General features: G+C 38.6%; 1 protein-coding gene across 4 annotated transcripts in view; it reads right to left on the bottom strand.

Annotated features, from left to right (window-relative positions):
- The window catches only part of LOC125465862 (protein strawberry notch homolog 2-like), a 156021-nt gene that overhangs the window by 72995 nt on the left and 55820 nt on the right, over nucleotides 1-27206 (bottom strand). For all 4 annotated transcript variants that reach the window (XM_048559786.2, XM_048559785.2, XM_048559787.2 and 1 more), the window contains one exon: nucleotides 12752-12869. In XM_048559786.2, coding sequence (XP_048415743.1) covers nucleotides 12752-12869 — 118 coding nt within the window. The remainder of the gene's footprint in view (nucleotides 1-12751; nucleotides 12870-27206) is intronic.

The following is a 27206-nucleotide window of genomic DNA, read 5'->3' as shown; positions in this document are numbered from 1 at the left end:
TAATATTCCCTGCCAGTTGAATGTTCTTGCAGAGTACACTATTTTACAACACAAGCTCACTCAGGTGTAACAACCAGCAATGCTTCTGCAATGGGATTTTTCTCTTCCACCATTCACTCTTCTGCTTTCAGGCTGTTCACTCTGCTCGTGTTCCACTGTAATGGATATAAGATTTCTAAGATATTGTATGTGGCTCAAATTTATTGACAGTTTGAACCCATAATTTGATGGAGACACATTCAGGATAACATGAATCTGGTATCGGGTGATGAGCATGGTGGATTAATAAGCTGCATTTGTTTAGTGCCTTTTTTCTCACTGGATGTGTTTGATTTAAAATTACATCGTCATTCAGAGCTTTATGGACTGAATTAATCACTTTGCAACTAAAGCAGTGCTACTCATTTGGAGAGTTTCATCATTAGTCTGTAAGAATTAGGAGGAGTAGGCCCCTCGAGCCTGCTCCACCATTTAATGGGATCATGGTTGATCCAACATTTCTCGTTCTCCTTCTAGCACTTTTCCTGTAACCCTTGATTTCTCAACTGATCAGGAATCTATCTTGTCCTTCAATGTACACAAGAACTCTGCCTCTATAGCTGCAGGTGGCAAGGAATTCCAAAGACATTCAACCACTGAGGGAAGAAATTCCTCCTAATCTCTCTTTTAAGCTTTAAACATGTATGCTTTGACATTAGCATTATTGAATGTGGGATTTATGTGGAAGTTTCCTTGCCTAGGTGTTCACCCTGTTGCAGCGATGGGCAAACAGGAAAAGATCTAAATAGTGCCTATCCATTTGTTTGCAGTTCATTGGTCAATAAAATCTTCACTGTTGTCAACGTAGTTCCAGGAAACTTTTTCAGTGCTTGCTTTTGCAAATTTATCAGGTAAAATATTGTGAAAGATGATAATTACAGGTTTGTCATTATTCTAATAGCAGAAATGAAAAATGGTTTAATTTCAACTAATTTCTCTGTTCTGTTATTGTTGAGTTGCATCCTTTACCTGCCATTGAGATAGAAAGTAAATTAACAGTAATATCGCAAGATGCCTTCATAATTTGAAGGAGAGGGCATCCTCTCATACCCTAACAATTACAAATAATCTATCTTCAATAAAGATCACTGAATGCATTTGATTCTCATTTATGTCACTGCAGTCTTTGGGACATTACAATGTTCAAATTCATTGTTGTAATATCTGAAAATACAAAACTGGTTGTATTTCAAAGGTACTTAAATCTGTTCTCCTTCTTCTGCCATCATATTTCCATGCCTTTCACATATATGTTTGTTCAACTTCTTCCTTTTTCTTACTTTTCAACTTCACTGTTTGCTTACTTTGTTGCATTGATAATAGATTTACTTCCTCTCCACTTCCAAAAGGATCGGAGTTTCTACTTAGAACGAACAAGAAAATATTGGAAGGAGGGGAATCTGAGTCCCAAAGTTTCGCAAACCTTTAGGGAAAAAAATAGGAGGCAGTAAAAGCATCAAAAGGACTGGACTGAATAATTCCAATGGAGCCAAGAAGAGAGTTGCTTAAATTTTAAAAAAAGTCAGCTAATGTTACATGTCAGACAGGGTTTTGCTGATTGTCGACAAATTGATTGTACCACTGATTCTAGCACATCTTGAATGCGCTGTGCTCTCAGCATGTCCTAAACACCTCAATGGAGATATTCATTTGGACTCTGAAGTCGGAACTGAAAGCAGAACACTGCACACAGCACAAATTAGTTGTCACTGCTCGTATCTTCAGATAACTAGATTGATTGATTAACCTCACTCTGGAAAGTAGCGATCAACATGGACTGGTCAGAAATGCATATCCTCATGTTGAAAACATGCTCACAGGTGGTCACAATAAATTTGCTACTGCAATGTGTGCTGGTGAATATTTTCCTGATTGTCAAGGAGGAGTGCACCCTGCTGGTTAGTAGGGGTGATCCAACAGAACCAGGGTGATCCAACAGAACCAGGGTTAACAGTCTTACAAAATGTGCAAAATTATTGCCGCCCATAAATTCTCTATTTTTCAAATGATCATCCTTCTCAACTCATGAGAAAAACCCATTCTGAACGTGGGCTTTTTTTCATCTGTTACATTTAAAACAGAATAAAATATGAAAAACTGAAAAAGAACTAATGTCACTTTAAACCCACTGAAAAATTAACTGATTCTTCCTGAAGTGTATAAGTGTAAAAATGAAACTAATAAATCTGAACTCTTATCTTACAAACACATGAATACACGATTGCCAGTAAATATTTCTCAAATTGTGGGCAGGGCAATTGTGTTGCACAATACTTGTGTAGATATGCCTGTACCATAATTCTAGGAATATAAGCTCAACTGGAAGTTAAAACCATACATTCTGTTAACATATGAAAAACAGTAAAACATGTTATAAAAACTGCAGAGATAGTAAAAACTACCAATGCTGGAGTCACAGATAACACAGTGTGGAGTTGCCTGGCCTCCAACTCCACACGGTTATAAAAACTGCATACTACTTACTCCACTTTCAGTGATTAGGACTGCTGCCTTTCTGCGCCTTGGACACAGGTTCAATTTCAGCCTTGGGTGTCTGTGCAAATTCCACATTCATTCTCCTCATGCCTGCATGGGTTTCCGCCCATAGGCCAAAGATGTGCATACTGAAAGTGGGACTGGCTGTGCCAATTCCCTACAGTATCCAGGGTTGTGCAGGCAAGGTTGATTAGCCATGGTAAATTGTGAGGTTAAGGGGATAGGGTGGGGGAGTGGATCTGGATGGCATGCTCTTCGGAGGGTCGGTGAAACCCAATGGGCTGAATGGCCTCGATCTACACTTTAGGGATTCCATGGTTCACTATTTGCCAACTCATGGTCATAGAACATGTACTGAATATGAAAAAAACATTCTGTACATAAGGACTTCTTCATTCCTTTAATAAAAATTTCCCATTGAGAACTTGGGGCAATTATAAAGCCAGGTAAGAAACAGAGGCATAAAAATCATATCTAATACACAACAAACAACTCTCTCTATCACAGTCTCTTGCAATTTCTGAAGCTGTTAGAATATAATACAACTATTATTGGACACTGCAGAACCAACTATTTTTGAAAATACTTTTAAATATGCTTTCTTGATTCAAACAACTTTCTCAATCAGCATGATCCTTAGCAGGCAACCGGTGTCAAACTGGTCTTCTCACTAGTAGCACTGCTACTTTTACATTCGATGGTGTTTGTGATGGCCCACAGAAAACCACAAGACTCAAATATGATTCTGTAACCTCAAAATTGAAGGCAACAACATAAAACAATGCTAAGTAAAAACACCAGAGATAGTAGAAACTGCTGATGCTGGAAAATCTGAAATAACAAGGTGTAGAGCTGGAAGAACACAGCAGGTGAAGCAGCATCAGAGGAGCAGGAAAAGTGATGTTTCAGATTCAGTTTTTCTGAAGAAGGGCCCAGACCCGAAATGTCAGCATTCCTGCTCCTCCGATGCTGCTTGGCCTGCTGTGTTCATCCAGCTCTACACCTTGTTATCTAAGTAAAAACGCCATTTGGCCATCACTTTGTGTGTTTTAAATTTACTCATTGGACATTGGCAACACTGACTGAGTGTGCATTTACTGTCCATCCCCCCAATGCCTTTGACAGGATGGTAGTAAGCCATGTCTATGCCACAGTCCTTTGATAAAAGCACTGTTAAACTAAATCCATGCTACATCTCCATAATCTGTACCTTCCTTCGCTTTAAAGCGCAGCAGCAAAATAAGGTCATACAACTTCTGACACAAAGAATTCCTCCTTCCTCATCAGTGGCTTATTACTACTGTCCTAATCAAAGGGAACAATCTTCCCCTACTTAAATTGGCAAAAATCGTTCAACATTTTGAAAACATTTCTTCTTTGTACACTCTGCTCCAATGGAAAAAAAAGTTTCCCCTTATTTTGTTTGCATCACTCTGGTGAATCTATGGTTGGTCCTGGTCACTTTAATTTCCTGGCAGGAGGCTCGTATTGCAAATGAGCTATCAGACTAACTTGTACGCCCAAAACGTAATTATCATCATTTAACCTATCTGCCAAGATGAGTGTGTGAGAGAGCCCTACAAATTAAAGGCAGAGAAACCAAAATTTATTTGAAGTTTGGACTGCAAAAACATTTGTAGATGCTGACATTATTTGTATAGGGCAATAGTGGGATTCTTGCATAAGCATTGTGTTTACTGCAAGCACAATGAATGCTGAAGAAACTCAGCAGATCTGGTAGAGAAATAGAGTTAATGTTTCGGTCTGGTGGGAGGTTAACTCCAGTAGGGAGTTGAGCCAGTCTGGGGGCTGGAAGCTTGCTGGAACAGATCTATGAAAGTTGCAAACTGGCCTTGTGTTGAAATAAATTTTGAAAGCTGTTCTTGAGGTCTGTCCTCTGCATCATTTTACATGCCAAAGGCCTTGGATCACTAAATTTAAGATGTAACTGGCAGCACCTGTGAGCAAATTAGTAAATTGCACAAAACACAACAGAGGCAGTATTTCCCTTTCAAAATTATAATTTGCTTCCATCTTTACACTTGTATTTGGATGCTGCATAGGTTGCCTGATTCTTACCCCAGTCTAAGGGGTGGCAAAATTGAGTGAGGGAATAAAGATCTATCATAATGTGCTTCCATGTAACATTCCATTGGTGTTGGGCTAAAAATGCTATGAAAAAATCCACAGAAGCACAGGTAACAGTAGAATCAGTGACTGTAATCTTAAGATAACACAGGTAAACAATTAAAACGTTTTAGATCTCTTTATGAAGCATTGCAGCAACAACACAGGAGGGCAAGAATTCCTTACGTTTTTGGGTTCTGCCAAGACAAATACAAACAAAAATTTACGTTTTCAGTTTCACTTCACCTTCCTGAACCACATGGATAGAGTTCTGTAAACTGTTCTGCTTTTAACCTGGTTAGATATGTAACCCATCTTATATTGAGAATTTCTAAGTGCCCTCCTCCTCCTCACTATATCACCAATAGTAGAACATCTACGAAAATTACTTCATAACTGGCTAAAACAAGTAAGTAACAGTCAGGCAAATGGGAAGAAAGTCTTCACTTCTCGCTGCCCCGAAAACACACTTGCCCTCGAGCACCCCAGCCTAACCAGTAATACATTGGAGATAATAATATGTGAGGCTGGATGAACACAGCAGGCCCAGCAGCATCTCAGGAGCACAATTGGAAGAACAAGGTATACATATTATAAAAAAGATTTAAGTTGAAAGTGATGCTATTAATAATACAATTTTGCTGGAGACCATTGACAAAGATACTGAGTAACTGAGTTGTCAAATGCAGCCAGGCCAATCTCATGTATATAAGCTTAAAAATTCATTTAAACCAGCATTAACTTAAGGACACCAGTTTTCTGCATTATACCAAAAGATTTCAAGATGATAAAATTTTGATACTGATCTGAGAAATTAAGAATTTAAAAACATAAAACATCATAATTATATGGCATGTATACTTCAAAATTAATTGCAAATGAAATGTACTTAAGAAAATTAGGTTCAGCATGCAAAGTTACGTTTTTATTTTACAGTCGGTTTTTAAACTGCAGCTTCAAATAAACAACTCGCTTCAAAATGCATACAGAAACAGGAACCCAGAATTCACTTGACAAACACTTCTAATAGTATAGGCTCGGTTTTCAAATAAAACAAAATACTTCATCTACAAACAGTCTACCTGAAAAATCAGCATAAACATCACCACACAGATTCTGTGTTTCAATGAAACAAAACCCAAAGCAGCATCTCCAATACTGTACGTAAGTGTGAATTTTACCTTATTGAAAAGCCTCCGAGCAGATTCTATTTTATTATACAATTGCATTTTAGGCGAGAGGTCCATTCCAAACAGTGCTAAAAATATTTAGCTACACAATAGTTCTAAAAAGGTACTACCTGTGAAAAGAAACTTCATCGTATATATCAAAAAAAGGAGAGGGGATAAGCATGCTATGAAGCTCCTCCTCCCTATTACTGTCAACTTTATTTGCATATCTGCCCAAAGGTTAGTCATCAGTTTGGCTTGAAACTTCCTCTGAGGAAGAGTGTACTTACAGGAAATGATGCTCATTTGGTAAGCTCAATTACCGTCAGTCATCTGCAAGTTACCGTAAACTGCCCAGTTTAACCACCACAACACTGTAAACAAATTGGACAGGCAACTACAAGTGCTAAAATTTCTAAAATGTTATTAAGAATATTTTTGCACATATATTTGATGGCATACTATTTTCCCTTGCTATATTTAAGTAAATGAAAACTGCTCGTCATTTTGGCAATATTTAACACTAAGTAATCTGGCAACAGTGTTTCCTTGTCCATTCAAAGCATGTTTTGCTTAAAAATGTAAAAATAGTCCAGAATTTGAAAACAACATAACTAATGAAAAGCTTGTATTTATATTGCACTTTCCATGTCCACCAGACATTTCTAAGCACTATACCACTAAGAATTACCCGCTATGGTTGTAGCAGAATTAAAGCAGCCTAGGAAGCATTTTTCTTCCAAAATGTCAATTCAAATCAACAGTTATAGGGCCATACAGCATGGAAACAATGTTCAGTCCAACCAATCCATGCTGACCGTAACCCCAAGTAAACGAGTCCCATCTACTTGCATTTGACCCATGTCCCTCCCAACCTTTCCTATTCATGTACTTATTCAGATGTCTTTTAAATGTTGTAACTGTACCCACATCCACCAATTCCTCTTGAAGTTCATCCCATGCACAAACCACTAGGTATAAAAAATTGTCCTTCACATCCTTTTTAAATCTCTCTCTTCTCACCTGAAAAATATGCCCGCTAGTCTTGAAATCCCCACACTGCCATTCACCTGATTTATATCCATGATTTCAGAAACCTCTATAAGGTCACCCTGCAACCTCCTATGCTCCAGTGAAAAAAGTTTCAGCTTCTCCCTATAACTCCAATTTTCCATTCCTGGCAACATCCTGTTAAATCTGTTCTGAACCCTGCGGAGCTTAATAATATCCTTATAACAGGGTGATCAGAGCTGGACATTATACTCCAGAAGAGACCTCACCAACATCCTTTAAAACCTCAACATGATGCCCCAATTCAGGTACTCGTAATTAATTTAAATTATACAATTTTAAAAGTAGATGGTAACTATCAAAACCTGGATAAATTAATTGTGGAAAGCATGCATTTAAATTTACTTATGTGATATTTTCTACAGAGTAAAATACCAAAAGATACTGTGGATTGGGTTTGTTGCTTACTGGCACACTGAACCACAATACAGGAAACGATACCATGGGTAATTTAAGCTTCAGACAATTACCAAAAGGGAATATCAAACCAAGTGCTGGATATACACCCTTTGGTAACTAATTTAATTGATTTCAATGGGAAAGACCATTTCAAAGAGCATAACACATATGGATGGTTGCATTAGGTTGTAACATACCATACTCAATATCAAAACACAAGAAATCTTTTGATTAGTGGACTGGTTAGTTGTTGCGTTAGTTACAGGCTATGCCCTCACAATGCAATTTCCACCGAGAGTCCATTCATTATTTCAAGCCTGAATGCACCTGTCAAAATACTGATTACTCTCAGTGAATCTAAACATCACAGACATTGCCACAGGGAAGCTATTAAAGTTTTAGAATGACTGGCAAGGTGAGCTGACCCCAAGTTTGCTAAAGTATCCCTAGAGCTGGTGCCAATTATAAGGACCAGGAGAGATGTCCTATTTTGCAGAACAAGAAGCAGTCCATCACACTTACCAACAAAGTACGGCTGGAGCTGTTGGAAGCTGTGATCAATAGAAGAATCACTAAGAATTGATCCAGTGCCAGAAATGATTCAAGGATTTCAAACAAATTCAGCTCTTTCACTAGTATCCTTTTGCACTGCATCAGCTCAGAGTTCTTTCTCACTCATCACCATTTACCATAAACCCCAGCTTTGCTTCATTTCCCTCAAGACATACTATCGGTTGCTTGGATCTGTCTTCATTATAAGTAACTTCCCAGAAATAGCTGTAAATTGGAAAATAGGAAGGAAGAAGGAATCGAGCTGGGTTATCTTTTGGAGTTTAGAAGAATAAGGATTGCAAATAAAGATCCCAAAGTCTTTTTATGTGGTACATGGGGAAAAGATGTTTATTCTTGTGGGAGAATCTAAAACTAGACGTCACAGTTTCAAAATAAGTGGTCATCCATTTAGGATGAGACAGTGTACCTTTGGAACTTTTGTCCAGAAAAGGTGGAAGAGTCAGAGTCCTTGAATGCTTTTAGGCATACAAGAATAGTTTTTTGATAAGCAAGCTAAAAGGTTATCTCAGAGGTGGGTGGAAATGCAGAGTAACCAAATCAGCCATGTGCTTATTGAATAGCAGAGCGCGCCTCAGGCCGAGTGGTCTACTCCTGCTCCTCATTCCTAGAATGATACCCATCAACATTACTATTTACAGTTGTCTCTTTGTCATCAACTTCTAATTATAATTACTTGATCTAAAACATACTCTCATCATCCCTGCTAATTTCACACACAAGCCATGTTACTTTATTACTTTTAATACTTAATTATCCACTCTCATAACATCTTCCTTCTGTTCCCTCAACTTATGCACCACATCTAAAAGCATTGGAGACTAGTCTTGCTCTTTTGCGGAAGAGTGTGCACAATAATAGGTAGAGGAACACATGACGAATCAGAGCACCTTGTGATCTTTATCCAGCCAAAACCAAAAGGTCAACAGAGATTAGCGCCAGCACTTCAGACAAAGGTCAGTGACTACACTGAGCAAGGTAACTCTTTCACACGTGTACGCCTTCATCTACCATATGCAACTGAAACCTCAAATCAAAAGTTTTATTATTTTACCATCAAGCTTACTTTGGTGCACACATGAAAACTTTCTTCACTTGACATTTTTATTTACACTGCATTTGCAGGGTAAGTTAAGCCTGCTTTATCAATATGTTCTTGATGTAAATATTTGCTGACTGATCTTAAGAGTTGCAAAATTTGGAATTAAAGAATTAGTGATTGAAGGTGGATTATCTTCACGTCTTTCAGAGTGATCTTCTTCATCAGATTAAGACTGGTCCTGCAACTCCATGTTTGATAACCATAGCAAACCATGATGATTCACTATATTTTAGCTAGGCACAAAGGGAGCCCTGGGACCTGTCAAAACACCTAAATCTTAGCTTGAGGAACAGTATGCGCTAAGCGATGACACATAGCAGTTATTTCAGGTTGATTACCTTTCCATGTTTCTCTTCACTGTGTTGCTGGATCTGCTAAATATTTTCAGTGTTTTCTCTTTTATTTCATGGTAATGCATCTGTAGTTAAAACTGCTCTGCTCACCAATGACAAGGTTTCAAAGGGATGTTATTAGCCAAAACAGAAAACGGTGGCCCCTGTTGCCAAGAAGTGATTCACTAAGGCTGGAAGTGTGGAAATACTAGTTTAAAAACATAATGACAACTTACTGGGTAGCAGACAGAAAATGACATAAAACAATTCCTGTGATTATATCACAGACAAGTTGTTCATTTATTAAAACCCTAAAACTCCTAGCTCATCCGAAGTTTTCCCAATATCTTTAAAGGCAAGGATCTTTCATTCTAAATTCTTTGTTATGTCATCCCAACTATTCCAAAGCACTCTTGACTGGCATCTCATTTTTTAATGCTTTGAAGTTGAATAATTGAACATTCTGCTACCCTTATCCTAACCCACACTAAGTTCAGTTCATCTATCATCCCTTACTTATACTATCTACCAATTAAACAAAATTTTGATTCTACAAACCTTATATAACCTTTCCCTTCCATCTCTGTAATTTCTGTCAGGCCTCAGACATCTTGATTCTTCCAATTCTCACCTCTTCAGCATTTCCAATTTTAATCATTCCATCATTGGAGCACTAACCTTCATTCATCAAGGCCCCAGGCTCTGAAATTCCATTCTGAAATCTCTGTCATTCTATCCTCCTTTACAGTATTCCGCAAAACCTGTCTCTGCTCAAACTTTTAGATACCTTCCCCAATATCATTTTTATGCAGCTCTGCATTAAGTACATTTGATAATGATCCTTTAGCAATTAGAGATAGTGTGCCAAATTAAAGGGGCTTTACAATTATAGGTGGCTCTTTTTGTTCACATCTGCCACAAGCATCATCAGTTAATCAGGGAAAATAGTGCATTTCCTCCAGCTTGAACTGCCTGATGCACTCATGAGTGCCTAAATGGGGTATCCACGACATTCCGTGCAGCAGTCTGGGAAGATCTAAAGGTATTAAAATTGAAGGTGATGGTTACTTCTACCACCTGTAGCATGACAGATCACCCCAGCACAGCAGACAAACGGGCTTTGCATGAAGGCTGCCGAGTGAGTTTTCTGTGAGGTGGGTATGGTCTCGTGCATGCATGCCCACCTTTTTACTTGCTGGTTAGGTGAGGAGTTTGGAGCTAAATATTTGCTGTGTAACATTGCTTCAGGGCACTAAAATACAAAAGTTATCGCATAGCCATGTATTTCTAATAATTCATATTTTAAAAATGTTTTTAACTTTGGTAATCAGTGATGTTCTCTTGTGCGCTGGAATTGCGTCCTGGACATGTGCAGAGTTATGAATCAGCAAGAGCCAAGAATAGCTACTACAGATGCAACACAATAAAACAAATCAGTAACGGCCAACTGCAAAAATGAAACTACTACCTGAAAAATAAATTTAGCACAGAAAATATGGAAACAGCATTGTTATGTAGCAAAAATTTCTACCCTACACTTGTTTCTTTAAACATATTTATTGTGAAACAATTTTTTGCACCAATATTCAGAAGGACATGGACATACCAAATTTAGTGCAGATCTGATCAACTTGAACAATGAAAAAATAAATGATTATGAATCATTGCTATAAAAGATAACTTGAGAATGACTAATTTCTCTGCTGGTTAAACCACTATGAAGTTCAGCCAATTGTTGACAGTAGAAAACCAGAGTACATTCTGTGTTCTTGCTTCCTTCATAAGTTGACAAAAGTAAAGAGGAACATTAACTCATCAGCTTGTTACAGACCAGATAGCCAGTTGGTAAAGTATAGAACTGAATTACGTTTTTACGTACTTTCTTTGTTTGTTTGTTCTCAGAATTACGCATTACAAAAATACATTACAGAATCAAAGAACAACAGCTTAAATTGATGTTGATTTGTATGGGCACAAGTGCAACCCTAGTTCAAGCCCATCACCTGCATACAGTTAAACACTATTAAGGAACACAAAGTGAAAAGGGTGACAGTCGGCAGGTAATTTCATGTTTTTAATTTTCGTTGAAGAAATTTATGGGTTTCAAAGGCAATGTTAATATCTACGTCTAGCATACATCACTATGTTGTCCATATGAACATACTAAATGGGAAAAGTAGACCATCTGGCCCCTCAAGCCTGCTCTATCTTCAATAACATCATGGCTGATCTGTTTACGTTTTGAATTCCTCATTCCTTTCTGACAAGTTTAGACTGCCGCTACCTTAAAACTATTCGGTGGTCCTGCCTCCACCATCTTCTGGAGTCAGAATATCAACATGTCTCAACCCTCAAAGAAAACAACTTTCCTCATCTTGATCATAAAAAGGGCAACCCCAGATTTTAAAACCCATCCCCCTAGACTTAAACTAACTCAAAAGGGTGCTTTCCACATCCACCTTGTCAAGAATATCCAGAAGCTTATACACATCAGGTCAACTCTCAGTCTTCTGATCTCCACTGGAATGAAGTACAATTTATCTTGATAAGACAACTGACTTATTCCAGATATCTATTTAGTAAGTCTTCTCTAAACCACCTATGTATTTATATCCTTCCTTAAATAAGGAGATTTAAAATGCACCAAGTATTCGAGATGTGGTACCACAATGTCTTGCATAACTGGACTATAACATCCTTATGTTCAATTTAATTTATAGTAAGAAATACCATCCCATTGATCTTCTTGATTATGTGCTGTACTTGTATACTAAATTTTTGTTACTCATCCACTAGAATGCACAAATACCTCTATATACCGGAATTCTGTAGTCATCACCATTTTCGTAATACTATACATTTTCATTTTTCCGACTAAAATGAACAACTTTATATTTTCCCACATTATATTTCATCTGTCAGATTTCTGATCCACTCACTTAACTGGTCAACATCCATCTTCAATCGTGTTGTGTCATGCGGAACTGGTATCAAACATCAGTTAGACCATGAAGGGTCAGCAGATGCTTTTTTTCTTGAATGGTTTCAGTTAATGGATTGCGCCTTTGCAACAAACCATTCAACAAATGTGAATTCAGCTCCACAGCTTGTCATGGCAAGATTTAAATACATGATATCCAAGTTCCTTGCCCACAAGCATAACTGTTATATCACCATACAGATCATTTTCAATTTGAGAATAGCAACAAACCTAAAACATAGTAAATTTATTCTGTGACTGCAATGTTTTCCAATTCGGCAGCATACCTGAAAATAAACATTCAATTTGTAGCTCAATCTATTTAAGCAACACATGAGGATTTAAATACAACAGCAAAATATTGTGGCATACTTGAATGATTCAACATTAAAGTGCAACTTTTGGCAAGTGATCACTGTTGTAAGTTTCTTTGAAGAAATAGACATATTGAAAAAGGATTACAGACCTGTATATGTTCTCCATTTCTAAGCTGGAATATTGATTCTAAGCTTGTCTCTTCATAGTTTTGACCATTGATGGGTAAACTATCTGAAAATGGTTGATTTGGGGTACGAAAAATCTGCCTGCAAAGATAAAAAAAATTTTTAAAGAAAAAGCAATAAATATCTTCCCTAGGCATTTATTTTGGATTGAAAATAACTATTGTATATTACGACAAATGAACTCTGTATCATAACACATGAAACTATGGCAAAACAGTTATTTCCATGACCTATTTAGTCACATTACATTTTAGATTTTGGCAGACATTGAAAAATAGGGTATGTTTCTTCAACTTTGACCAGCTACAGTTATTTTAAACTATTTCCTAAAAACAATTATTTTGTTTTAACAAATAATGGCACTCATTGTTATTAGGACAAAAACACTAATATATGCTGTAGGGCACAGGGCATAGCTCGAATACTTAATGAGGTCTTTGTGTTGGTGTTTACTAAAGAAGAGGAATCTGACAAGATATTGGCAGAAGCAGAGATACTGGAGCAATAGAGATAGCAGGAACGACAGATGCTGGAGTTGTCCATGTGTGTCTGTGTGTGTGTTATGGGCAACTATGGGTCCGACCTATGCCTGCCTCTTCGTAGGACATGTGGTACAGTCTCTCTTCCATTGTTACACCCGCACCATCCTTCACCTTTTCCACTGCGACATTGATAACTATTGGCTCTGCCCAGTGTTTCCATGACGAGCTTGAACAGTTTATCAACTTTACTAACACCATTCACCCCAACCTCAAATTCACCAGGACCATCTCCGATACCTCCTTCCACTTCCGAGACCTCTCCATCTCCGACTCCGTCTCCAACTCTGGTAACCAACTCAACTCTGCTGTCTATTTAAAACCGATCAATTTCCATAGCTACCTGGGCTATACTGCCTCTCACTCTATCTCCCCTAAGAATATGATCCCTTACTTCCAACTCCTCCAACTCCAACACATCTGCTCCCAAGAAGGACCATTCCACTGTCATTCATCCCAGATATCCTCCTATTTCAAGGGCTTCAACTTCCCGCCTCCAGTGATCAAAAATGCCCTCAACCACATCTCCTGTATTTCCCGCACTTCTGCACTCACATCCCCTCCCCCCAACAAAAATAAAGACAGACAGTCTCCCTGGGCGTCATATATCACCGCATCAACATTCCCCACCCGACATATCATCCTCCGCCACAATCCGACCTCACCAAAGAGATATTTCCCTCCCTACACCTATCTGCCTTTCATAGGGTCTGCTCACTCTGCAATTCCCTCTTCTGCTTCACACTTCCCACTAACCATACCACACCTTTCCGCGCAACTGCATGAGGTGCTACACCTGCCCCTACATGTCCCCTCTCACCTCCATTCAAGGCCCAAAACAAACTTCCCATATCTGACAGGGGTTCACCTGTACATCCTCTAACCTGGTCTACTGGATCCGTTGCTCCCGATGTGGCCGATGAGAGACCAAGCACAGACTTGGTGCCTGATTTGTGCAGCATCTGCTCTCTGTATGCTATAACCAATGTCCATCCTGGATGTTCTCTAGTGCCACACTGATGCCACACGCAAACCGGAGGAGCAACATCTCATTAGATGGCTGGAACATTAGAATTCATTGGTTTTAAGATCTCCCCACTCCCAGTCTCATCCCATGTCCAAACCTCCCTCTCATCCCCTCCTCCTTAATCAGACTGAAGCTATCCATCTTCTTCCCTCCTAACTGCTCCAACCTTCCCATTGACCAATCCATACTATCCTCTACCGGCAACCACCTAACACCATCCCACCTCTCCTCACTCTCGCCTCCTTGACCTGACACAACCTGTCCATCTTCCTCCCCACATATCTGCCCCACCTTTTCCAGTGATGTATCCCCACTACTCCCTACCTATTTCCACCTATCACTATCCCACATACCTGTTCCCAGCCCCATCCTTCCTCCCTTGATTTATTTACCAGCTGCCTTCCCCCTCCACAGTTCTGAAGAAGGGTTCTGACTGGAAGTGCTGACTTTATGCCTTGTCGACTTTGGGGTGGCATGGTGGCTCAGTGGTGAGCGTTGCTGTCTCACAGCACCAGGGACCCAGGATCAATTCCACCCTTGAGCAACTGTCTGTATCGAGTGCGCATATTCTCCCAGTGTTGACATGGGCTTCCTCCAGGTGTTCCGTGCGCGCTAGGTGGACTGGCCATGCTAAATTGCCGAAACTGTTCAGGGATGTGTAGATTAGGTGGGTTATAGGGAGATGCATCTGGGTGGGATGCTATGAGGGTCAGTGTGGACTTGTCGGACCGAAGGGCCTGTTTCCACACTGTAGGGATTCTATGATTTTTGCTGTTCCTCTAATGCTGCCTGACCTGCTGTGTTCCTCCAGCTCCACATTGTGTTGACTACTGAAACAATGAATTGTTTGAAAACCCAAAAGGTGCTGGTATTTGCAAGACTGGTTATGTTTAGAGTAGATAAATCACAGGATCCCAAGAGCTTACATGCCAGATTGCTAATGGAATCCGGGGTGGAGTAATGAGAAGAGCTTGCCTTATATCCTTCAATCTTCCCTAGATATGGTTGGCATGGAAGAGTTTTACAGCAGTTTGGTCCAGCTCAATGAGGGAAGTACTAGGGAATTGAAGAATGCCAGATGTGGCATCCTTTTTCAAGAAAAAGCTACAGCAATACAAACTGATTAGTTTGAAATCTTTGATAGGCAATATTTTGGGATCTACAATCAGCAAAAAAATCATCAATAGGCACTTGGAGACTTTTTAGTTAATTGAGATGGGCCAGATGGAATTTTACAAGGAATTGATGTCCATGAGGGTGGTAGAAGGGGGAGAAAAAAAAATCAATGATTTGTAAGTGAAGTTGAACGGACTCTTGAAAGAAATAAACTTGCAGAACGACATAGATCGATCGAGGAAGTGAAACTGATTGGAAGGTTTTGCAAGGAGCCAATATGCACTTGGTGAGCTTACTGGTTGTTTTCTGTGTTGTAAAGGACTTTATGACTCTATTCCTGTTTAATAAAAGATAAAAATTGGAAAGAGTTTCAAATTCATAACACTGGCTCTAATATTGCAACATGGCTTTAAAATGGCAACCTTACTGTGAAAGGTCACAAAGTTTAGCATCGTTCATGGAAATGTCAGGTTGGTAGAGGAGGTGGTATGCCTGAATCTATGAGGCATGTAAGGACAAAGCTAATTCATCAGGAATGGGTACCTATGAATGATAAACAGGTTTAACAAAGGCTTCTCTCACCACACATCAGAGATTCAGTACCCATAGCATTTGATGTTGTTCCCCACAGGTTTAGGCTTGCTTCTAAAGAAACAGTTAGAATAGCTGCACCAACAACCTCCAGTTCTTTTGTGCATTTCATGCAGAAAGGGCACTGCATGAAGTGTGAGGCTTGGCACCTTGTTTTCCAAAGGCAAAGTGATTAAAAAGGGTAACAAAAGCTTGGTCAAAATGTAGTTTAAAGGAGGGTCTTAAAGAGAGAAGGAAGAAAAAGAACTGCATTTATATAGCACCTTTCACAAGCAGTGGACATCCTAGACAATCAGGTATATATATTTTTTTTAAAAAGTGCAGATACTGTTATTATGTAGGAAATGAGGCAACATTAAAGGCACAGCTACATGTCACAAACAATAAGGCAAAGTGGAGTTATTTACGGAGGCAATTCTGGAGAGTTCAGTGCATAGCTATTAACGGTACACCAAATGAGGCGTGGGAGAAATATAAGGATTGCATAGAAAATTTGATGGTGGGCACATTGTATCTGTAATGTCTTGCAATTTCCAGAGTGGGGTAAGTCCACAGAAGAACTAAACGCCAGAATGAAAGTTTTAAACTTGAAACTCAAGAAACCATCAGCCAGTTTCAATCAGGGAGGAAAGGTATAACAGCAAAGTAAATTTGCCGTAATCTTACCAGGTTGCTCTCTCATTAGAAAAACATGAGCAGAACAGTGGCTCAGTGGTTAGCACTACTGCCTCACAGCGCCAGGGACCCAGGTTCGATTCCAGGCTTGGGTGACTGTCTACGTGGAGTTTGCAAATTCTCGCCATATTTGTGTGGGTTTCCTCCTGGTGCTCTGGTTTCCTCTCAGTCCAAAGACGTGCAGGTTGGAGGAACTGGGCAAGTTAAATTGCCCATTAAATCTAGGGAGTGTATAGCTTAGGTGGTTTAGCCATGGGAATGCAGGGTTACTGGAATTAGTCGGGGGTGGGGGGAGAGCAAGATAGGATGCCTTCAGAGCATTGGTCTTGCCTTGATGGGCCAAGTAGACTGTTTACACACAAGGACTCTATGACTGGAGGTGGTTTAACCTAAGAGTTATCATGTATTAAAAGAGGGGAGAGGTCGAAAATGAGATAACTGAGCTAACTAACTCACACCTAGAGCTGGACAGCCAGTTTCTAATGCAAAGTGATGCCAACAGCATGGATTCAATACCCACACCAGATGAAGACCTTCCCTTTCAATCACTTCTCTCAATTGGTGACTCTTGGGTTAAACTATTACCATTCAACTCTCTCTAATGAGACACCCGCGCACGGTTTGGTAAGACTATGGAACTTAGGCAATCACAAGGACATTGTGTCAACAGCATTTTAGATAAACTAGAATTTTTGTATAAAGGAAAACCATTAAACCTGACATTGAAGGTGTAAATCAAACTGCAGCAACAGATGAAAGGAGGAAGGTTTGGAGATAGATAGACAGATCAGCAGACATTGAAGTAGACAGCCTGAAATGAAGGATAAAGCTTTGGAAACTTGGTTTTGGATTGAACAGGGCACTGACAATATGACTGCCAAGTTCAAGCTCAGACAGTGACTGAGGAGGAGGAAGGGGGTGTAGAAGAAAAGGAATAGAGTTTGTTGTGATGGCCAAAGATAATATTCTGAACTTCACCGTGTTTACTTGGAGGGTTAGCCAAATTTGTCATAACAAAAGCACTGGAAATATGGAAGGAGGTGAATCTCCAAAATAACAGCCTGAGGAAAGCCAGTTTAAAGGTCTTTTCAGGTTTCAATTTCTCAGTTCAATATAGTCCATTTGGTTAAACTTTATCACAGGTACAAATCATGAGCATCTCCTCCAACAATAATAAACAAATACCTTACAGATACGTCAACTTGGTTAGAGACAGCTCTGCAACAGGCAGAACGTCAACACAGACATTCTGATCCAAAAGGTTAGGACACTACCACTCCACCATAAGACCATTTAAATTGTATGTTTTTAATCAACCTGTTCAGGCAAGTTATGATACACCCCTGGAGCAGGAAGGACTTGAACACAGGCTGCGAGGCATAGACATTACTCCCTGTGACACAAAACCTTTTTTAAACTCAACTGCACCCAGAATGTGGGTTGAACCACAACCCCAAGATTAAGAAACTCATGCTCTATTGACTAAGCTAGCTAGTCACAACTTCATTCATGTGAAAGTCAACTTTATATGCCAGTTGATTTCATGTTTTGTGAGCTAAAAACATCTCAAAGTCTATCTTAACCTTTTAAAGATCAAAGCCCAACTGTTTCAGAGCCAAAATATAATCCTGGAGATATAAATAATTCCATTATAAATGTATAAATACTGCTCAAAATGAGTGCTGGTAGTTTTCTACTTAAAACTTTTAAGTTTTGTTTTATTTATTTTTATTATTATAGTGAGCAGATTACGAATGATAACAAATATGAATTCTTTAGTTTTGTTTTAGAAGTTTATTCCATTGAGTGCATTAGATCTCAAAGCAAGAATGCCAGCCAGACTCTTAAAAATGTTACGCATGTAAAAGTTGACCCCATGGCTTTGGTCTAAAAGATCAGTCTTAAAAATGTGACTTTTGCACAAGTTTATACAATATTTTGCATAAACCTTAACTTCGTAAGTTGGAGCGTACCCATAAAGGTGCTGGTGAAACCGCATCTGGAGTCCTATTTACAGTTGGTCTCCTTATTTGAGAAAGGATACAACTGCATTAAGGCAGTGCAGAGAGATATCACTTGATTGACCGTGTTCACTGGCATTTTGAAAAATGAGGGGCGATCATATTTAAACGTACTTGGGAGAACGGATGCTGAAATAACATTTCCTCATGTGACACAGAATTTAACTAGGGCCAAAGATTGAAAATAGAGTATATGTCATCGATGCAAAACTTGATCCATCTGTGAATGTTCAGTTGTGCTGTTGCATGCACGCACAAGCACAATTGCAGTCAATTGACAGGAATTGGAAGAAACATGACTGTCAGAATTCACCTGATTCATGTTCTCCCCACTCCCACAGCATTCCTTATATTAATATGCTAATTATCAGCTATCCTTGGTAAAGTTTAAGACAAAAACATATTGTCTCCTTTTTGAATTTGCTTATGATCTTTTAGTTATATGTAACTGGGGATATAACAAATCACTGACCATCGTTCATTCTCAAAAATGTTTTTAAATGTTGATTTATGAATTTGCCTTTCAACAACTCACTACTGACAGTGAGAGATGCTGCTGAATGAATATATACCATAAAATGAGAGTGTACGTCTATTAAATTACTACTTGTAGACTGCAACCTAGTGGTGGTGTTGCCCAAGAAAGCAGCCCTTAAAAATAAGGAGTATCCTACTTAAAGTAGATATGAGAATTTTTTTTCCTTCGATGGCCATTAGTTTATGAAATTCCCCTTCCCAAATAACAGTGGAGCAAAGATCATTGGATATTTTTTAAAGCTGAGCTACTTTGAATTTTGACTGACAAGGAAGTCAACATAGATTTGGGAGGGGAAAAGAGAGATGAAAATAGAGACCACAATCAGATCAGCCATGATGCTATCAAATAACACAGCAGGCTCAAGGGGCCACACAGCCGATTCCTGCTCTTAATATGGATGCTCATATATGTCACTGCTGAGTGCAATCAGTATTGTGAAATGATAATTATGAACTGTTCGCTGCTCATTTGTGCAGTATAAACTACTGCACTGACATGAACAAGACACAATGACAAAGCTTCTGTTCTTTTGATCTGCGTATTTAAGTTGAAATTATATTCAACATTTAAACTTAGAACATGCTTCAGGTTACAAAAGGTCATTTCAGTAATAATGTACGAATATGAATTAATTTAAGTATAGAAAATGTAATCAATAACTGGTGATCCAAGTAGGTAAGTCATTGCCATTGCCGTTTTTGCTGTCTTACTTACACAAGATGTCAGTACTTCATTTTCATCTCTCTACCCAAAAAAATCGTTTGAAAATGCCAGAAGTCTGGTCACTTTGTATTGTTAAAGAATATCATGACAGCGCAAAAAATCAATTATGGCTAAGTATGCTTCTCAGAAATGGATGTGTAATTACTGTATTTGTGTTTCTCTGTAAAATTTCTGAGCTTTAAGGGAAGAAAAAAAGAATCCAACCAAAATGACAACTGCTGGGAACACAACTGACATTCATCTATCCTCCTACAGCAAAAAAATCAACAAATGTACTGCAAAAATTGTTTAGTGAACACAGCTTTAATTTTATTTACATAGAAATATCAAGTCAAAACAGTAGAGTAAAACTACATTTATCATTATTCCATGAAAAATGAAAAGACTGTCAATGTACAAACTTGCATTCAAAGTGGAAATGGGGGAATTATGACATCATCTTTGCTTCAGTCATTTCCTACAGATCCACCCCGATAGACTGTCTGACCAGTTGTCACCATCATTCATCGTCAATAGGAAGTATGTATAACTGAAATGATAATGCAAAGTGACGAGTTTCACAGTTTCACTCCCTCTAACTGCAAATCAGATAAAGAGTCGTATAGAAATTATGTGAACCAATAAAAATCAAACAGCCTAATGTAAACCCTGTGAACACCCACCTTAAGTCATCATAGTTAGAAGTCAATTTCTTCACTGGAACAGATGGGCAACCAAATAGCAAATCAATCCCTTCTTGTAACCTGTACATAAACTATGGTTATGAATAACCTCAGAAGTGCTCTACTGGTAGTTTTACTCTGCCGGCACAGTCGGAGCATCTGAGGAATTTACTAGCCTTTTGGACCGGAAACAAACTACTCACTCTCTTCTTAGTCCAAAAAGATGTAGGACACAGGGGACTAAGTGCACTAACTAAAAAGAGCGGAAAAAAACCTCAAGAAGAACCGACAAAACATAACCATATTCAACGAGTTTGTATCGCAGTCAGCTTGGGAATTCATAATTTAGCAAATTGTTGCTTCGTCAGATGCACATGTGGCTCTCACTGTTTGGACTTGCATTTCCAATGCCCAAGCAAAAATATAATCAAGGCATAGTAAGGATAAGTGATTGCTACTGGTACTGCAAATATGTAGTTTGGATTCTGGTGAACCTGGATGGTCTCCAACTTACAGATAAGGGATTCTCTGCAGGTAAAGAATCTTATACAGGTACAAGAATTAAATTTACAGCCAATTATTGTTATTTTTAGTTTATTTGGCAAATATTTGGCCCATTTCTTCTGAACAGAGCCTACTTTATCAAGATCGTGAAAAACTGCAAGAAATGAATGGCTTTCTTCCTCATTCTGAGCTTGAGCACAAGAATTGACTTTTTAAAGATAATATGCGGCCGATGCATCTCGAAATATACAAACTCAAACTTGTACAGTTTAATTTATTTACATTTATTTAATATCCATTTTATTCTATTCTTAAGTTATTACACAAAACATTGCGGTACTAACAGAGATGTGCTGACTATGAAAAAGACTGCCTAACTGGTGATATAATTGGGAAAGGATCACTAAACAAATATCAGAATCATTAAAAACTACATCACAAGACGCAGCCATTTGGCTCATCATACCAGAGCTGGTTTTTAAAGACAGCTTTTTTTTTGTTCCAATTCCCTGCCTTCTTACAAAAATTATTTATTATCCTCCAAGCTATTATGGTTTCTGCTGTCTGTTGTTACCATGGTTTCTGATAGGACATTGCAATTCCAAATCAAAGTCACAAACATTTCTCCTAACTGCTCATGTCAAGGCTGATGCCTTTATACCAACTCCAATAGATTAATAAAGAAAGACCCCTAAGCAACATCTGCACATCAGTATTTTTTTCTTCATTTACCATTCAGCCTTTTCGTGGCAACAAATCAAGATATTCTCCAAAGATGTCAGACTGCTCCATCAAATATCACCTTTTAATAATTAAGCCTAAATCCAACAGAACTTCATGGCTCTGAAATAATTAATATTACAAATCTTGAATGTGATAGTAGTTCTCTTGCAAAGCACAAGTCTTTGTTAGGATATCAAGCAGTCAGCTGTTGGTTTCAAACAGGTGCTTACGAGGATAGCTTCTTTCTACTCATACCTTTAAAACTCCACAGGGGATTGGGAAAAATCTCCAGCATCATTCCATTGTCTGACATTACAACACTTCAATAGTAAGCCATTTTAAAATCCTGAGCACTTGAAAGATATAATAAATATAATCCTTGCTTTTATCACAGTCCACTTTAGAAAGCTAACAGAAAAACTAAAATGACAACAACAGATCGTTACATTGTGCTGTTGTACTTGTCTCCTGGGAAATAAAACTTCAGAAAACTCTCTCCAAGCTACAGTAGAAGCGTTCTAAGTTCCCATGTGACTATTTTGATTGGCTTAACTACCCTACCCCATCAATAATAAAAATGTTACTACCACTAGTGGGGAGATAGCAACTGCATATTGCATAACCAATTGCAGGCTGCTCACCAGTGGTTTATCACTGTTTTGAAAATAAAATCTCAGCTGAGATCATTCTTGCAATACTCCTACATTCCAAGAAATCACCATCACAGTCCTGCAGTCAACTTGCAAGCTGTAACATGTGATGTTGACAAAGGTTGTTTCCCAAAAGGGAATTTAAAAGCATTTTTAAAAAACAACATAAATTGATTTTAGAGATAATACTACTTAACATTCTAATTTAAAATGCTTTTTTTTCTTCTTAGAATCCCCTCAATTTTAGCAGGTTCCATGTTTTCACATGACTGCGTATTGTGAACAATTCCACTGCAGTATTATATGCTGACTTCCTGCACATACCTCAAATCCCATTCGAAGTAGCTAGCACAAAGACACTGAAATCAGATTCCGATCAACCAACAAGTCCAGGCAAATCTTAGAGAGCTAAGAGGTCAAGCATCTCATACTTATTTAGCAGTTAACCATACAACAATAAAAAAATCTTGCATTTATATAGCACTTTATCATATTCTCAGGGTGACCCAAATCATTTCACATTCATGCACCATGTGTCAGGCATAAACAACAGATGAGATCATTCAACAATTATTATGAGATGCAAGGGGAAGGTGGGGGGGGGGTGATTGAACTATTCTCAGTGGAAGTGGCATAAATTAGAATAAATTATCTACTATTAGTTATATTAATATTAGCACAATGACAAGGACAACTGTAAGATAATCACAAAAGTTCAAAGGTACTCAAAACAAAGATCCTTAAATCACACATACCAAACTGCACCAGTTGTGTACCTGTTAGTATCTGGCATACATGAAAATAAAAATTTTCTCAAAGCGGCACGGATTAAAATTTGTAGAAATTGTTTAAATATCCAAGGTTAGCTCTTCCACAGAGTCATAGTGTCATTGAAACAGACACTTAGGTCCAACTTGTCCATACCAACCAGATATCCTAATGTGACCTAGTCCTATTTGCCAGCCATAGGTCCATAACCCCCTAAATGTTCCTAATTATGTATCCATCCACGTGCCTTTTAAATGTCCTAATTTTACTCATCACCACCACTTTTGTTGGCAATTTGTTCCAAACACAGAATCATCTGTGTGAAGAAGTTACCCATCTGATCCGTTTTGAATCTTTCCCCTCTTGTTTTAGATCCCCCTGCTCTAGGAAAAAATATTTTTTTAAACCTCTAGAAGGTCACCCCTCAGCCTTTGATACTCCAGGGGATAAAAGACCTAGCTTATTCAGCCTCCCTCTGTAACTCAAACCCTCCAGACCCAGCAACAACCTTGAAAATTATAAATCTTTTCTGCACCCTCTCAAGTTTAATGACATCCTTCCCCCAGAATTGTACGCAGCATGCTAAAAGTAGCCTCGCCAGTGTCCTGCACAGCCACAACGTGGCATTCCAACTCCAAAACTCAACATTCTAACCACTGCAGGCCAGCATGCAAAACACTTTCTTCACAACCTTATCTACCTGCGACTCCACTTTCAAGGATCAATGCACCTGCACCCCAGATCGCTGTTTGGCAGCATTCTCCAGGGCCCCCTCATTAACCATATAAGTCCTGCGCTAGTCCATCTTGCACTTTTCTAAATTAAACTCTGTCATCCACTCCTCGGTCCATTGGACTAACTGATTAAGGTCCCATTGTACCCCGAGATAAACCTCTTTGCTATCCACTATGCCACCTATTTGGTGCCATCTGCAAATTTACCATACCTGTAAACCATACATAAAATAGTACTTTCCTGTGTGCACTTGAAAAGTCAGAGTATGGCTTTGAAAGGCTCAGTCAGCTGGATAAAAGCAACCAGCTGGTGGAGCCGCAGTTACAAGGTGAAGTTATTTGGCTCACTAGGTTTGCTGTCAGATGACTGAGCAGCTTGGCTTTTGTGAGACTCTTTACCCCCAACTGTAGGATTTGGCACAGATATCAAAAGAAAGAACAAATTGTTCAAAAGTTGAACCAAAAAACCTGGGAACTTGCCTCACTAAGATTGTACAAAGAAGAGAAAAAGTATTGTCTTCAGTGGGCAACACTATATTGAAGAAAAACTGAAAGAACAGTGGATACTGTAATCAGGAGCAAAAAAACAGAAGTTGCTGGAAAAGCTCAGCAGGTAATCAGTGAAGAAAAAAAAATCAAGAGTTAACGTTCGGTTCCGGTGACACTTCCTCAGACTTGCTGAGCTTTTCCAGCAACTTGCTTTTGTTCCTATATTAGAGAAATCTGTTCTTCCACAAGGAGGGAGGGGATACAAGCAATGATCTCAAATTCTCACACACAAGAATTGCACACCAGTGCCACAAGGAGATCAATGACCTGAGCAACATAGGGAAGGTAGTACACCAGCTACAATTTGCACCATGCACCATTACTAATGTACCCTCCCAAAACAAGAGCTGTACCATTAAGTTTTTGAAACAAATGCTGCTCAAGTCAGAGGTATTGCGGCATGAACAGGATCTCATTTTGTCAATATCTCCTCCAACAACAATTAGAAGCACACAAAGCCTATTGTCCCTTTCCCTGACTGACACTGGTAATATTAACTTGGATGTATCCATCGGATGCTAGCCTACACATAATTTACAATCTTTAATGATGGATGTTAGGGGGTAGAAAAGTTGACACTGTGCACAAGGAACTTCAAAGGTATTTGACAAAGTACCACACAACAGGCCAAAGGCAACCCTGATGAGTATTGCGCCTTGATTGGCAATTCTAACCACATATCCATTTTATTATTTCAAAAGATGTTGCACAAATATAAAGTGTTGCTGCAAAAGATTGAAACATTTAGTACGCAGTTGTAACTTTCAACAGTTTACATTAGGAATATATGTTCTAAAACAAAGTAGGGTGAACAATGAGATGGGTTAACAACTGATACCTGAAAGACAAATAAATTTCTGAAATGGGACAGATATGGTAGGCAAAATTTCAAGCAAACAAGCAAGAAGTTATACATTTTATATAGACAAATAACAAGAGGCAACATATGGTAAATTGTACAATTTTACTTGGGGTATAGGAGAAAGGGGATCTGGAGCATATGAACATAAGTCTTTGAAGGTAGCAGAACAAGTTGAGAAGTTTGTTTTAAATAAAGAACATTTGGAATTCTTAGCGTTCTTGAGAGGGTTACTGTATGAAAATAATAAATCAATATTAATTTTTAAAAATGCTGATGAGGTCTTAATTGGAGTTGTGTGTTTAACTGGGGCTCCATATTTTGGGTAGGATATCAAAACCTTTGTGAATGCGCAGAGGAAACCCATAGAACAGGGCGAGGCTTGACAGACTTCAGTTATATGGAAAGACTGAAGCAGCTTGGGGCTGTTTGCCATCAGGATGATTAAAAGGATATATGAAGAGGCATTCAAAATTTTCAGAATTTTGATGTAATAAAACAGATACAGAAACTGCTATCAAGGGCAAACCCTATTTCAATCTACTGCCAGTTGGTAAGATACTGATACTTTTCCTGACAACAGATTTGCTTACAAAACACAGTATTATACTTGCCTGCATCATACCCAGTGTCCCAGTTATCTCTCTTCATACTATTTTAAATACTAATTAAATCAACTGAACCAAAATAAATGCAACAGCACCTTAAAATGGGCACTGTTACAAAGATCAAATCACAAAACAAACTTACAAAACTTAAATTTGTTTTTGGGGAATGATTTATGAACTCCAAACCAAACCAGCACCAAGTGATATCAAATAGTCACACAGGGCCTGAAGTGTACCAATGGACACTGCATGTTCAATGTCTCTACATTAATGCTCCTAGATATTTTCTAATCAACCTGTTTGGAGCTGTTATGACACCTCTGGAGCAAACAGGACTTGAACTGGGCCACCTAATTCAATGATAGGAAAACTACCACTGCACCACAAGAACCCCCTTGCTACAGGCTTTAAGATATTTTCCTCATCGACCTGTTCATAGATATTATTACTCACTTCTGGGGACAAGTGAAATTTGAGCCAGGGTCTCTTGGTTCAGAGTGGGAGCACCACTGGTATGCCACAACAGCCCCCACATGTCCTAAAAGATTTTTTTTAAAATCAACCTGTTCAAACATGCTATTACATACTTTTCGAGCTGGTCAGACTTGAACTCAGGTCTCCCAGTCTAAGGGTAAGGATACTATCTTAATATAATTAACAGGAGAAGACAGATTTCAAGTAACTGACAACTGAATCAGTGGCAAAATGAGTTTTGCATGGATAAAAAGGTGATTTGTAATTTATTACCTGAAAAGATAGTGCAAGAATATGTAATGGTGAAATTCAAAAGGAATTTGCATAAATGCATGAAGGAAAATAATGTCCAGCACTATGGTGAAAGATTGGGGGAGAGAGACTGGCTGCATAGTTCTTTCAAAGATAGGAACAGCACAATGAGCTGATTAACTAAACTTTATGCTGCTTTGATGCATTGCCTTGAGGGAAAAGTTGAACATGAAACCTGAGAAAGACAGTAAATTAGGGGTGGGGTTTATCGGTAAAAGAGCAGGTGACAGAATTGGAGGGGAGGTTCACTCTAGTCCTGGAAGATGGTAATGTCAGTGGCATAATGCTATTGCTAGTTTAGTGACTTATACATTTCACTGAAAGTCCTAAAAAAACAGCATTTAA

Source organism: Stegostoma tigrinum, chromosome 30 (assembly GCF_030684315.1).
Source record: "Stegostoma tigrinum isolate sSteTig4 chromosome 30, sSteTig4.hap1, whole genome shotgun sequence".
In the NCBI taxonomy this organism is placed as follows: domain Eukaryota; kingdom Metazoa; phylum Chordata; class Chondrichthyes; order Orectolobiformes; family Stegostomatidae; genus Stegostoma; species Stegostoma tigrinum.
This window is presented reverse-complemented; position numbering and strand designations above follow the sequence as displayed.